At 39.6% G+C, this 15856-nt stretch overlaps 1 protein-coding gene across 1 annotated transcript in view; it reads left to right on the top strand.

The window, feature by feature from the left end:
* Nucleotides 1-15856, top strand: part of cep120 (centrosomal protein 120) — a 75713-nt gene that overhangs the window by 26660 nt on the left and 33197 nt on the right. Inside the window, exons 9-14 of the mRNA XM_079827543.1 lie at nt 3000-3138; nt 6096-6245; nt 6633-6815; nt 9781-9874; nt 9949-10083; nt 12458-12547. Of these exons, the coding sequence (XP_079683669.1) occupies nt 3000-3138; nt 6096-6245; nt 6633-6815; nt 9781-9874; nt 9949-10083; nt 12458-12547 (791 nt within the window). The remainder of the gene's footprint in view (nt 1-2999; nt 3139-6095; nt 6246-6632; nt 6816-9780; nt 9875-9948; nt 10084-12457; nt 12548-15856) is intronic.

Genomic DNA, 15856 nt, shown 5'->3' with positions numbered 1-15856 from the left:
CAGAACGTGTTTGATTAAATGAAAAGCACAACAATCCGCGCAATAGACACTGTTTCCAAGTTCAAGGCGGGTGTGTGTGTGTGTGTGTGTACGCACGCTGCGAAACGGACCGACTTGCACATATGCTTTGTTTGCGCGACTAAACCATCAAATACACAACAAAATAGCCTATATCTCGAAATGACAGGCTTGGAGAGTATTCACTTAAACACAGTTTAGCTTAAATGGGCGTAAATAGTTTAGAGAAATGAATGGGAGAATGATATCATTAGATCTGCGTCTTAAAGGGGCAGCATCTACTAAACCTGCTGACGATTGGGCCATTAATGTGAATCAAACAGCAAAAGGCAAAGAGAAAATTACTTGCAGCTCTTGTATGATATATATATATATAATTTGATTAATAAAAAGGTTAAAAAAAACCCCCATCATGTAATAATATTTCACAATATTAGGCTACTGGGTTTTTTTCTCGGTATTTTTGATTAAATAAATGCAGGCTTGATAAGCATGAGACTTTTTGCAAAAACATAAAATAGTATCCAAACACTTTTTTTTTAATTTTTTATTTTTACATATTGCCCCTTTCATACATTTGAGCCCTTGCCCCTTAGGAACTTTCTGCACGTCCCTGCGGGTTATTGAAGTAAAATAGGCTATAAGCTAGTCACCTTTTAAACGAATAAAAAGCTTAATTTGGATTTTAATGTTCAAAATGTCTATCTATCCACAAAACTTGCCAGAAATCATGGTTTAAGGTTTTTATTTATTTATTATTTATTCCGTAGGTGCATGCCCCCAGCCCTAGTAAAAATCTGTTTTTGGAACTTTTACTTGTAACGGAGTAATATTTGACTAGTAGTACTTTTACTTTTACTCCAGTAATAGAGTTGTGTGTACTTTGTCCACCTCTGCTAAACTCTAGTACTGCCCCCTTGTGTTGACATCGTGAAACTGCACGATTTGTAAATTATGCGTGGCGGGCAGAGGTGGGTACAGTAGCCAAAATCTGTACTCAAGTAAAAGTACAAGTACTTACGGAAATATTTACTCAAGCAAAAGTAACAATCGTAATATTTACTTGAGTAAGAGTAAAAAAGTATTCGATGAGAAAACTACTCAAGTAGTTACTAGTTACTTTTGATCTGATTGAGAAGAAGCGAAAACCCTGAATTTCAGGCTACTTGGAGAGCTTTCACACACCCCTCGGTAACACTTTACAATAAGGTTGTATTAGTTAACATTAGTTAATGTATTAGTTAACATGAACTAACCATGAACAACACCTCTGTTCAGCATTAGTTAATCTTTGTTAATGTTAGTTCATAAAAATACAGCTGTTCATGGTTTATTCATGTTAGTTCACAGTGCATTGGCTAATGTTAACAATATTTTAATAAAGCATTAGTAAATGTTGAAATTAACATTAACAAAGATAAATAAATGCTTTATAAGTGCAGTTCATTATTTGTGTGTGTGTGTGTGTGTGTGTGTGTGTGTGTGTGTGTGTGTGTGTGTGTGTGTGTGTGTGTGTGTGTGTGTGTGTGTGTGTGTGTGTGTGTGTGTGTGTGTGTGTGTGTGTGTGTGTGTGTGTGTGTGTGTGTGTGTGTGTGTGTGTGTGTGTGTGTGTGTGTGTGTGTGTGTGTGTGTGTGTGTGTGTGTGTGTGTGTGTGATTAATGGTTAAACAGTGTAAATTAATGGTGTGCTGGGCTAACCAGAGCTCTTCTTAAAACATACTTATATTTTTATAAGTATAGGCTATTCTTTAGGTAGGAATAAAATACAATACCGTTTTTATTAGTATGTATTTTCTACACTTCAGACAGGTGTCTGTCCGGATTTGTGTGTAAATGCAAGACGTCACATTAGGCTATTCAATTTGTTTCGTTTTGTGAAGAAAAGGATAATGTAAATGTGAAGATGTGAATATGAGGAAGACACTCGGACAGTGTGTGAAATAGTATTATAATAAGGGAAAATGTCCCATAGTTACCAAATGACCATTAATAGTGTTCAAATATAGGCATAATTGTGACACTTACCGCTACATGTTCTTTTCAGGGTGGAATTCTTGTATGCTGAGATGTTAGTTCGTTTTGCTGCACTCAACATGCATCGCATTATGAAACTATTCTATATCTTGGAGTGAAATCATAGACTGAACTTGAGGCCACGGATGATCTGCCTCCCTTAGCTCACACACATCTTCCTCTGCTTCGGCCATCATCTTCCGACTAAACGCGCGCTAATTATAAGCGGGTGATGCGTAGCAACCTCTCGCGAAGCAGCCTCTCCAACGTTTCGCGAGACTTGCGAAAGTCATATTAACTTATTTTAAAATATATAATATAATTATTACCATTTGACAGTAGCGGAGGAACGCCACCGAATGTAACTAAGTAAAAGTACCGTTTTTTCACAAGAAATTTACTTGAGTAAGAGTAAAAGTACCCATCTTTAAATATACTCGAAAAGTACAAGTTACCCAAAAAATGTACTCAAGTAAATGTAACGAAGTAAATGTAATTCGTTACTACCCACCTCTGGTGGCGGGCCACATATAATATATTTTAATAAACACGCTGCAGGCCGTTTGCATTTGGCCCGCGGGCCGGACTTTGGACACCCCTGCTTTAGGGCAACTGTAGAAACATGACGACACAAAATGGCGGCTTCACTGTAAGGGATAGATAGAAACGGCTCATTCTAAGATAATAAACACATAACGGTTCATTATGCAAGATCTTGGTACTCCACTGAAAATGTAGTTATGTATATTATATTGCATTTCTGTCAATAGATCCTCATAAATACTACACACTGCACCTTCAGTCATTTTGGTTCTCCAGTAAATGTGTCTTGATTTAATAATGTTTAGGACAGAAACACTGAGGAAGAACATCTCTCATCTCTTTTGCCATGTGAGTGTTGAAGTCGTATCAAACATCATCATAATAACACACACACTATCATGACCTGTGTTTGGGTGTTGTTCCAGATGATGCCGCGGATTCATCCGTGTCTGTCTCTGCTCCGAAGATCTCCATCCCAGCCTCCGCTCATCACTTCTGCTTCTCTCTGGACCTGCGCAGCGTCCGGGATCTCAGGACCAGCTTCCCTGTCAACTGCATCCTCAGGTGACCTGCTGCATAAAGCACCTTCAGTTCTTCCCTCAAGGATCAACTTAAAGGATTAGTTCACTTTTAAAGGTCCCGTTTTTCGTGTTTTTTTGAAGCTTTGATTGTGTTTACAGTGTGCAATATAACATGTGTTCATGTTTCGCGTGTAAAAAAACACAGTATTTTTCACACAATTTACTGATCTGTATTCCGCTGTTTTCACTGTCCGCAAAACGGCTTGAAAGATTTCCCTGTTCTATGAAGTCCCTCCTTCAGAAACACGTAACGAGTTCTGATTGGGCCAGCGGCTCCCGTGTTGTGATTGGACAGCAGTTTAGCGCACGCAGAGCGCACGTTACCGGAAAGGTCGCGCCTCTCACCATAACGGGGATGCATGCGCTCAATGATCTCTAAGTGCAGCGTCCCTGGGAAAGCCAAACAAAGGTGACTTGACTCCGGGATGAAAATAACAGCGTCTCGACGACATGGCGACAAACAAACTATACGAACGCAACCGAACGCAACACTTCCTATTCTCCACGCGGGAGCAACAAGACCACGCCCCCTTTTTCGCGTGTTTTTGTGGGCGGAGGTTAGTCGACATACTGCTCTACTGACGTCATTAAAGCAGGAAATACCAGGATGTAGAACAAACCAGCCGTTCGCTGTAGGCTTTGAAAGGGAACTTCTGTTAAATAAAATATCTCGCTTGGCATTGAACTTTGAGCTTTATAATTGTACAGGTATTATAAATGCTCTAACAGCAACATTACACACTAACTAAAGTTTGAAAAATGGGATCACGAAGAACAGGACCTTTAAATAAACGTTTGCTGATAATTTACCCACCCCCATGTCATCCAAGATGTCCATGTCTTTCTTTCTGCAGTCGAAAAGAAATGAAGGTTTTGGATGAAAATAGTCCAAATTATCTCTGAGCTCCGCCATAACTTCCGCCTAGTGAGGTCAAATACGAGCGTGGTCATAGATGTATACGTAGATGCCTCATTAGCGACTGCACGGATCAGTAGAATGAGGCATCTACTATCGATATATCTATGATCACGCTCGTATTTGACCTCACTTAGCGGAAGTTATGTCTGAGCTCAGAGATGATCACGCTCGTCTGATAAAAGGATTAGTTCACTTTTAAATAAACGTTTGCTGATAATTTACTCACCCTCATGTAATCCAAGATGTCCATGTCTTTCTTTCTGCAGTCGAAAAGAAATTTAGGTTTTGGATGAGAACAGTCCAGGGTTTTTCTCCATATAATGGACTTCAATGGGCTCCAAACGGTTCAAGGTCCAAATGACAGTTTCAGTGCAGCTTTAAACGACACCAGATGATGAATAAGGGTCTGATCTAGACAAACCATCAGTTTCTGAGAGAAACCCAGCAGTATTTATGATATTATTTTACCTCTTATCAGACGAGCGTGATCATCTCTGAGCTCCGCCATAACTTCCGCCTAGTGAGGTCAAATTCGAGCATGGTCATAGATGTATACGTAGATGCCTCATTAGCGACTGCACGGATCAGTAGAATGAGGCATCTACTATCGATATATCTATGACCACGCTCGTATTTGACCTCACTCTCCGGAAGTTATGGCGGAGCTCAGAGATGATCACGCTCGTCTGATAAGAGGTAAAATAATAGCATAAATACTGCTGGGTTTCTCTCAGAAACTGATGGTTTGTCTAGATCAGAGATGATCACGTTCGTCTAAAGCGAGATGGACACGCGTATAAAGCAAGCGTTTGAAGCGAAATTGACGCTTGTTCTTTTGTGCTTTTCATAGTGGTTGTGTGGCCGCGAAATTGAAAAATACTACTGTTATTGTGTCACTAAATGTAGTTTTAAAGGGTTAGTTCACCCAAAACTGTAAATTGTGTCATTAATGACTGAGCCTCATGTGGTTGGACACCCGTCAGACCTCCGTTCATCTTCAGACACAAATGAAGATATTTTAGTGTAAAGCTGATGCTCTGAAAGGCCTCCATTGGCTCAACTTTACACTCTCAAGACCCTTAAAAGACACTAAAGACTAAAGTTACAAAGTCCATCTCACTACAGCGGCTCTACAATAACTTTATGAATCGGCGAGAATAGTTTTTGTGCCCAAAAAACCCCTAAATAACGACTTATATAGTGATGACGATTTTTAAAACACGGCCTCATGAAGCTTCGAAGTGTTATGAATCAGTGACTCGATTCAAGATTCGGATCGCGTGTCAAACCGCCATAATGCTGAAATCACGTGACTTTGGCGATTCAAACTGCTGAATCGACTCACTGATTCATAACGCTCTGAACTGCTGAATCGACTCACTGATTCATAACGCTCTGAACCGCTGAATCGACTCACTGATTCATAACGCTCTGAACCGCTGAATCGACTCACTGATTCATAACGCTTCGAAGCTTCATGAGGCCGTGTTTTGAAATCGTCATCACTATATAAGTCGTTATTTAGGGTTTTTTTGCGCACAGAAACTATTCTGGTCTTCATAAAGTTATTGTAGAGCCGCTGTAGTGAGATGGACTTTGTAACTTTAGTCTTTAGTGTCTTTTAAGGGTCTTGAGAGTGTAAAGTTGAGCCAATGGAGGCCTTTCAGAGCATCAGCTTTACACTAAAATATCTTCATTTGTGTCTGAAGATGAACGGAGGTCTGACGGGTGTCCAACCACATGAGGCTCAGTCATTAATGACACAATTTACATTTTTGGCTGAACTAACGCTTTAAGAGAAAAAAATGCATTTAAGGGGAATTCTAAGTGTTTATGACATTTCACTTAAAGAAAGCCTTAAGTAACACTTAAGGGTTTTTTTCTGCAACACCCTTAGGTTTAAGGGAAACATAAGGGCGGACTTAAGGGAAGATTACACTTAAGCTGCTTTATGTAACCGGGCCCTGGGCTCGTGAACGGACGCTTGCGCTCGTGTGCTAACGCGTTTCCTCCGGTTGCAGATACGCATACCCGTTCTTCGGCAGTGCGGCTCCCATCATGACCAGTCCAGCGGTGGAGGTGAAGAAGAGCACGGAGGTGTTTCTGCCGCAGTCCTACTGCGCCTTTGATTTCGCCGCCCTGCCCAATCAGCTCCAGGACACTTTCCTCAGGTGAGGTCAGGGAGCAAACGCTATGGACATTTCACATCAGGATTATAGTGACCCAAAAGATCACGGTTTTGTTCAAAAGAGATGAAAGTGATCAGACCATCTGTATTCTCACTGATGGATCAACTCGTGGTGATTTGGTCTGAGTGTGTGTGTGTGTGTGTGTGTGTGTGTGTGTGTGTGTGTGTGTGTGTGTGTGTGTGTGTGTGTGTGTGTGTGTGTGTGTGTGTGTGTGTGTGTGTGTGTGTGTGTGTGTGTGTGTGTGTGTGTGTGTGTGTGTGTGTGTGTGTGTGTGTGTGTGTGTGTGTGTGTGTGTGTGTGTGTGTGTGTGTGTGTGTGTGTGTGTGTGTGTGTGTGTGTGTGTGTGTGTGTGTGTGTGTGTGTGTTCAGGGTTCCTCTGCAGGTGGAGCTGTGGCACAGAGAGCAGAACTCTCCAGACGTCCGGCTGGGATCTGTCAGTATTCACCTGTCTCGCCTCCTCAGCTCAGAGAAAACACACTTCCTCGACCCGTCCGGCCGGCAGCGCTGGAGACAGAGCTGTTCTGAGAGGATTCCCATCAGTAAAGCAGACGGGTGTGTGTGTGTGTGTCGAATCTGACACTCCTGTCCTGAATGATGGGTTCATGAGGGCCTGTTTGCAGTCGCCTGCACATTTAGGACAGTCAGGTCAACTTAAAGGAACACTCCACTTTTTTTGAAAATAGGCTCATTCTACAAGTTTTACCGTTTTTGAATCCATTCAGCCGATCTTTGTATCAGCACTTCTAGCATAGCTTAGCATACATCATTGATTCTGATCAGTCCATTAGCATCTCATTCAAAAAATGACCAAAGACACTTTCAATATTTTTCCTATTTAAAACTTGACTCTTCTACAGTTTCATCGTGTGCTAAGAGCAACTGAAAATGAAGAGTTGTGATTTTCTACACCGATATGGCTGGAACTAGGGATGGGCAACAGTGGTCGAGTAATCGAGTACTCGAACGTGACAGCGATCATGAGAACGATGATCGCCCTGAAAAAAATATATTTGTCTCTTTTTTTTATTGGTTATTGCTTCGTTTTGCGCGGAACCGGAGGTCTGATTGGTTAGCGTTATACAGCCTCCAGACCGCGGAGAAATAAAGTGAAACTGAGGCACTGCAGTGATGTCTGGAATCACTGATCATTGAATGGTTAGTGCAAGATGTGCAGCGCCAATCGGTCATAGCATTATAATGAGAACACGATGGAATTAGAATGCTGTAAATGATCTGAGCTTAGTTCCCCGTGTATCAGCTGATCCACAGAGAAACTAGCGAGAACACTCAGACTAGCGCGTGAAGTTCATGAGCGCATTCGCGTCCTTTTCTGCAGATGCACGTTGTAAGATTACTTTTATGTTGTTTATCTGATTAATCTAATATAAGAAGCGTTTGGTTGAGCTTAATAAGCTAGCAAAGCGCTGCCGTTATACCGGCTGTTGTTCATTCTCTTCAGTTTCAGCTCAAACACATATTTCATGCTCGACATGATGGTTTAGAGACGGTCATATGCACATGCCCCACCCCCTGCACATGTCCCGCCCCCTGCACATGTCCCGCCCCCGAGTACTCGTTTTTGAGACCTATCGATGATCGAAATGAGAAATTGACAAAAATGCCCATCCCTAGCTAGAACTACTTTCTCATGATCGATGATCGCTGTCACGTTCGAGTACTCGATTACTCGCCCACTGTTGCCCATCCCTAGTTCCAGCCATATCGGTGTAGAAAATCACAACTTTTCATTTTCAGTTGGTCTTAGCACACGATGGAACTGTAGAAGAATCAAGTTTTAAATAGGAAAAATATTGAAAGTGTCTTTGGTCATTTTTTGAATGAGATGCTAATGGACTGATCAGAATCAATGATGTATGCTAAGCACAACTTCCTGTGTTTGCAATGCATTCTGAGCAGCGAAGAAGAACCGCGCAATGGTTCGGCAAAGCTAGCGGTCATAATAACAAGTACAATACTAAAAACATAAAAACAACCAATACTAGTATCGGAATCGGAACATCTCTAGTTTTAATCAAACCAAACATGACAAGTGTGAACGCACCCGAAATGATGAACTTTAACCTGCCAGCTGTCAATCACAGATCTGAACTCATGAATGCTTTGAACACACACCTGAGACACATTACAGACACTGAGAGTAACGCTGCAGAAGATTGAGTCGACTGCTGAGCAGATGCACTAAACATTTATATTTTATACAAAATATGTATTTTACTAATTAAAAATACAAGTTGATATCACAAAAATATGTGCTGCATAAAGTAACAAGTTAAAGGCACAATATGTAAGATATTAGGATTAAATATCCTCTATATCAGTGTTATATATTGTGTGACTTTATCCCAAATGTGTCCCAGAATGTTTAAATCAGTGATTTTCCCCAGGACACGGTGTGTGTGTGTGAGTGTGTGTTAGTGTGTTAGTGTGTTAGTGTGTTAGTGTGTTAGTGTGTTAGTGTGTTAGTGTGTTAGTGTGTTAGTGTGTGAGTGTGTGTTAGTGTGTGTGAGTGTGTGTGTGTTAGTGAGTGTGTGTGAGTGTGTGTGAGTGTGTGTGAGTGTGTGTGAGTGTGTGTGTGTGAGTGTGTGTGAGTGTGTGTGAGTGTGTGTGAGTGTGTGTGAGTGTGTGTGAGTGTGTGTTAGTGTGTGTGAGTGTGTGTGAGTGTGTGTGCGTGTGTGTGCGTGTGTGTGCGTGCGTGTGCGTGAGTGTGCGTGCGTGTGTGTGTGTGCGTGTGTGTGTAGTGCATGTGTGTGTCTGTCTGAGTGAGAGCGTGTGTGTCTGTCTGTGTGTTGTGTGTGTGTGTGCGTGAGTGTAGTGCATGTGTGTGTCTGTCTGAGTGAGAGCGTGTGTGTCTGTCTGTGTGTTGTGTGTGTGTGTGTGTGTGTGCGTGAGTGTAGTGCATGTGTGTGTCTGTCTGAGTGAGAGCGTGTGTGTCTGTCTGTGTGTTGTGTGTGTGTGTGTGCGTGAGTGTAGTGCATGTGTGTGTCTGTCTGAGTGAGAGCGTGTGTGTCTGTCTGTGTGTTGTGTGTGTGTGTGTGTGCGTGAGTGTAGTGCATGTGTGTGTCTGTCTGAGTGAGAGCGTGTGTGTGTGTGAGTGTGAGTGTGTGTGTGTGAGTGTGTGTGTGTGAGTGTGTGTGTGTGTGTGTGTGTGTGTGTGTGTTTGTGAGTGTATGCAGAGACAGTTGCACACGCTTATTCGTCCCACTTTTGCTCAATCCCAGTGTGTAACACTCAGATCTCTCCTCTAGATGGCACTGCTGAAATATGAAATATCTGGTGCATTTCTCTTAAAGGGCCAGTTCACCCACAAACACACATTCTGTCATAAACACTGATGCATTCTTCTGAATATCTTCTCCTGTGTTCAGCAGAAAGAAAGTCAAACAGGTTTGGAGTGACATGAGGTTTTGACCTGTCCGTTGAAGGATCTGTGTGTTGAGATGAAGTAATAATAATAATAATAAGTATTTCAGGCTGAATCTGACTTCTGTATCTGCAGGTCGGAGAAGTTGGCTGAACTCTGTTATGTGAGCGTCCTTGAAGATCTGGGTTTGGTGAAAGCTCAAGAAGTCCTGGTCTCTGAGTCCTCACAGGTGCTGTATGGGATGTGTCTGTACTGGAGTGTGTGCGAACGACCAGTTGAATTATGGGTAATGTGTGTTTGCAGGCGGCAGTGGCTCCTCCCCCTCAGGGTCAGGCTGGGTCAGACACGCCCACACGACCTCGAGAGACCCTGGAGTACAAGGCAGCGCTGGAGCTGGAGATGTGGAAGGAGATGCAGGAGGACCTGTTTGATAATCAGGTAGTGGTTAACGCAAGCTCTTGAAGCTCCGCCCTCTTCTAGAAAGGGGGCGGGAGCAGCAGCTCATTTGCATTTAAAGGGACACGCACAAAAACGGCGCGTTTTTGCTCACCCTCAAAAAGAGACGATTTTAACATGATATAGAAATGATCTGTGGGTTATTTTGAGCTAAAGCTTCACACACACACACTCATCACAGACTTAGTCTACATCTTGTGAAAAGGGGCATTATTATACGACCCCTTTAACCAATCATGACAACTCATTTATAGAGGTGATGATCCTCAGGGAACAAATAATATGCTGCATATGTGCAGTGGTGGTAAGTAATAAATTAAAAATACTTTGTTACTTTATTTAAGTATTTTTTTCGGGGATCTGTACTTTACTTGAGTATGTTTTATTTGCATCTACTTTCACTCTTACTCCACTACAATATTAAAGACAAAGTTTACTTTTTACTCCAATACATTTCCCCATGCCCGCTCCAAGTATTTATTACACTTGCTTTCCAAACCAATAAAAAACGTGGGTCAGGAGAGAATCAGGCTAGTAAACTGGTTATGCTCGGTCAGGGATGATCCAGTCGGGGCTAGACTTGGAAAAGCGGACTAGGTTTGCCACACTAACGCTAGCTCAGTGTTTCCCAAACTTTTTTCTTTCGCGGCACACTATTTACTATGAAAACATCGCTAACACTTTATAATACGTGTGCACTAATATGCATTAATTCATGCTTAACTAATGCACAGATGATCAAGAGTTAATGTATGACTCATGAAGAACTAAACCATTTATTAATGATCACTCCATCAGCAACTAATGAACATTACATATGATTAATAGATTAAGTAATACATGAATTTCTATTAATTAAATATGACAATGTATTAATTCCCTAATAACATAACAGATTAATTAGTTAATATAATAATTATCACAATGGGTCAAAGCCATGTATTTCACTTCCAGTTGTCTGCTTTAATGAATCATTCGATAACGATTTGCAAAGGTTTCATTATGTCATGACTTCACTTGTTGAGGCACATCACTATTAACTCATTGTTAAGTCATATGTCATTGTGGTTATGGCTTTTTAATTAACTTTAAATGAGTTAATAGTATCTTGCACATCTTCTGTGTGATGCAGCTAATGTTATGGAGCATGTCTATTTTAAGAAGTTAAGGTTCTTCATTGTCTCTTATGCAGTGTTGGGGAAAGTTACTTTGAAAAGTAATGCATTACAATATTGCGTTACTCCCTTAAAAAGTAACTAATTGAGTTATTTAGTTACTTTTTAAGAAAAGTAATGCGTTACGTTACTTTTGCGTTACTTTTTCTCACCTGGGCTGGACTTTTTTGGGGGTTTTTTTATAACAAAAAAGAGACATTTTTGTGCAACGGTAAAGACCTCTTCCTACCAAAATTGAAATAATAAGCCCCAGGCTGAGGTAAAAATGCAAATTGACGCATGACCAGTAGAGGGCGCAGCTCTGGATAATGGTAGAATAGGATGCAGGAGAAAAAAGTTACCAATAAAAACAAAAAAATCTAGTAATTTTCATCATCAAAGGTCAGCAGCAAGACATTTGTCAATTAAATATAAAGGTAGATTATGCATAAAAATAGTTGTTTTATTTAACATTTCATTATTGGAGGTTTGCATTTTGCATTTGACTGATTTTATTAATTTTTAGAAGTACAGAATCTTTATTGTGCAAGTGAGATGAATAAATGCTCACATTTAGTCTAGAACTACAATAACCCTCATGTTTACACACACACACACACACCTCTGCACTTATTTTTCGCAACATGGGGGCAGGAGAGCTGTCAGTCAAAATAATGTGAAAAAGTAACTTAAGTTACTTTTTTGAAAAAGTAACTCAGATATTTTGTTGTAAATTTGAAAAGTAATGCGTTACTTTACTAGTTACTTAGAAAAAGTAATATTATTACGTAACTCAAGTTACTTGTAATGCGTTTCCCCAACACTGCTCTTATGATTGCAAATCTAACAAATTCTTAATTGCAGTATCTAATCTTATCATTTGTTCAATTAAAGCATTGCATATCACTCCCAAAACAATTGATCTGCTTAAGTATTGATATTTACAGTTATTACTTTTTACTTTCGGGACTTGAGTACGTTTTAATTTGGATACTTTTGTACTTTTACTCAAGTGATGTTTAAATGGAGGACTTTCTACTTTCACTGGAGTCATTTTTTATTTAGGTATATATACTTTTACTCGAGTATAACTTTTGAGTACTTTTACCACCCCTGCATTTGTGTGTATGCACGAGTTATTGTTCTGTCCCTTAGAGATGTGTGTGTGTGTGTGTGTGTGTGTGTGTGTGTGTGGTCCTCAGCTGAAGCAGAAGGAGTTGAGTCACATGCAGGCGCTGGCGGAGGAGTGGCGGAGGAGAGATCAGCAGAGGGAGGCGCTCATCAAGAAGAAGGTACGCACACACACACACAAAGGGTTAAAGGTAGAGCTGCACCATTTGGGGAAAATATCCAATTGCGATTATTCTGGTTAAAATTGCGATTGCAATTTAAAATGCGATTATTACTATTATTTATTAATTTTTACAAATGAAAAGTGTGTATATAACATTTTGTGTTTATATATTAATGTGACTAATAATAATTATGATTATTATTATTATTGCTAAATAAAAATAAGAAAGATTACTATTACAATAACATTAATTATTAAACTATTTAAGAATAAATATAACAGTATAATAATAATAATATTTATATTTTACAGAAAATTATGAGTTACCTGTTAATATGCAGACAGCCTATGACTAAAAATCATTAGAAAGGTCTAAGGATTTTATTGTAAAAAACAATTATTATACAAATCTGTGCTTTTTATCTGTGATATTAATTTCTTAAAGTCTGTCTTTAAAGGTCCCATGGCATGGCATTTTTCTATTATTTTATAATGTTTCCTGAGGTGTACTTATATTGTTAGTATGATTTTTACATCATAAAATGTCATAATTTAGAAATAAAAGGCATTTTTTCAATACTGATGTTTGCCCTGTGGCTGACTGCCCTGCTTCAAGAGGCGTGTCTGCTGTGAGACTTCAGTAAAAACACCCACTGTTGTGATTGGCTGACATCTTTGCATTTGAAATGAGCGGAGGGGGCGTGGTTTAACTTGGTCTACGAGGCACGAGCTGCTGCCAGAGAGACGGATGGACCTGAGTTCACTTCTCATCGGTTCTCTCAGCATGTCTGAACTGTTGTAGTTACAGCATATGCTTCAGGCTATTCGTCTATTTCTAGTCGGAGGGACTGTCACTCATGTCAGAAAGTTAGTAACTTTAGTAAATTATGGATCAGCGCTGACTGGAGACGCGAATCGTTTAGAACGATTCAGTCCGATTTGGTGAACTGATTCGGTTCACTAAAAAGAACCGATTCAAAAGAAAGATCGTTCGCGAACCGGACATCACTAATGTACCAGAGACTGAGCTCAGCGATTGCTAACAAAGTTATTTATAGTAACTACTGAGCTATGAGAGCGCTGTCTGTCAGCGCGAGTTTATTGTGTTTGTATCTGAGAGTTCTGAATAAACACGAGTCCCAGTCACACCGAGTCCGTCTTCATCATTATTACCAACTTTGTAACACATGCAATGTACCATTACAGCTGTCGAGATGAACGAGTTACGAGTAAGTGTTGATTAAAGCATTATTTCTAGATATGTTCCTATCATATGGAAAGCGTCAGTGACGCGCATTGAGTACACAGCGCAAACAAAGACACAACAGCAGTAATCGAGTGTAATCCAGTTTATTGTGGGGCTAGGCTAGCCGGAGACCCTGACGCTTACCCCCCTTCTGCTTAATCTCACCCGCGTTTGGCTCCTCCGCTGTGGGCAGATGCAGTACTGGGGGTCGGGGATGATGAAGGCCGAGCTTCGGCGTGTGTGAGGTTTATCTCTAAAGATGTGACTCTGCTGATGTTGAGCAGAAACTCATGACTGTATGCACATTTTCATTCTCCGTCTCCTCTAGAGTTAATCAGTGGAGTTTGAGTCCATTCAGCTGATCTCTGGGTCTGGCGCTAGCACTGTTAGCATAGCTTAGCATAGATCATTGAATCGGATTAGACCGTTAGCATCTCACTCAAAAAAGACTTTCAATATTTTTCCTGTTTAAAACTCGACTCTTCTGTAGTTCCATCGTGTGCTAAGACCGACGGGAAATGAGACGTTGTGATATATTGATGTATAATCTCATTCCTGCGGAATAATCAAGAGCTGTGAGCCGCCCCATGATATTACACAGTAATAGAATAAAGAAAATTAAATTAATTTAAGAATATAAAAGAAAAGCTGAAGCATAGCCTATATTTAATAAGATTAGGGGGAAATGCCCTTTATAAAAGGTCAAATATATGCATATTTAAATTTGTCAAAGCTGATTGAACACTGGTGAGAATTTTGCTTCAGAATTAATTTTATTTACAACACACAAAATAAATAAAACAAATTCTGGACAAGTGAATGACAGATTTACAAGCACGTGAACAAGCTTAACCCTTGTGTTGTGTTGCGGGTCACTTTGACCCATTTTGATTTTTAAGTTGTCAGAAATATCAGTTAACCGATGTCATTTTCCTTTAAATTTTGTGACTTTTTCTCATTTAGGGTCATGAACATGCAAAGTTTCAACACGCTGAAGTGTTTTGACATATACGCACAAAAGTACTGTTACATTCAATTTGACCCGCATATTTTAATGTTCTAAGGCAATTGTAGAGACCCAAAATAATAACATTTCTTGGTTATATTTTGTTATTTTAGTTTTTTACTAACCTTTGAAGCTAAAAAAATGAGCTTTTCCCAATTTTTTCAATACAGAAATATTTTTTGTATGCCACAAATGGTAAAAATGAGCTATAATTTCTTTTTTCAATCTATCTGAAATATTATCTAACCCACATTGTTTTTCTTGAAATTGTGTGACCTTTTCTCATTTAGGGTCATTAACATGCATGCAAAGTTTCAACATGATAATGCGTTGTGAAATGTGCTTATCAAAATGTTATACACTCCTGCTGTTTGTGGGTCAGTTTGCCCCATATAGGACAGAAATTCAAAAGTACAGTACAGACACAAAATACACAACACTGTGTGTGTCAGAACTCTTCACAACTTCATCAAGCAGTGTTTTGAAATCGGCCATCACTGTATAAGTCATAAAAGTAAAGTTTAAAACAAGTTATAGAAGTTTATGAACATGTAAAATATATAACATATATATATATTTATATTTTATATAAAATATACATTTTACAAAACATGTTCAACTTTAAAACCTCAAGAAAATCAAAGCTAAATATCTGAACAAATTCTGTACCAAATGTTAGGTTGATATCTCAAAAAAAGATGTTTTTGTGCGCAGTACCAACGTTTTCCACTAGATGACATGTAGACTCTTGGATTTCCATATGGTTTGAGTGATCTGAACGTTATATTTTCATACTTATCAAAATATCTTTGAAGTAGACATCCAATTCAGAAGTAGTTTGGGCAGTAATGTTAATATTTGATTTGAATTCAATCTCTAAAATGCATATAAAAACATATGGAAAGAGTCAAAACGTGCGTTATAGTTTGGCACCGCATCACAAATGATGAATCTATCGCTATTTATCTGTCATCTCTTTTGAAAATCAGTCACCAAATATGAAAATTAGAGTCTGAAAGCTTTAAAATGCTATATTGGACAAGATTACTTTAGGT

This window comes from Gobio gobio (genome assembly GCF_949357685.1).
Source record: "Gobio gobio genome assembly, chromosome: 10".
Taxonomy (NCBI): Eukaryota; Metazoa; Chordata; class Actinopteri; order Cypriniformes; family Gobionidae; genus Gobio; species Gobio gobio.
This window is presented reverse-complemented; position numbering and strand designations above follow the sequence as displayed.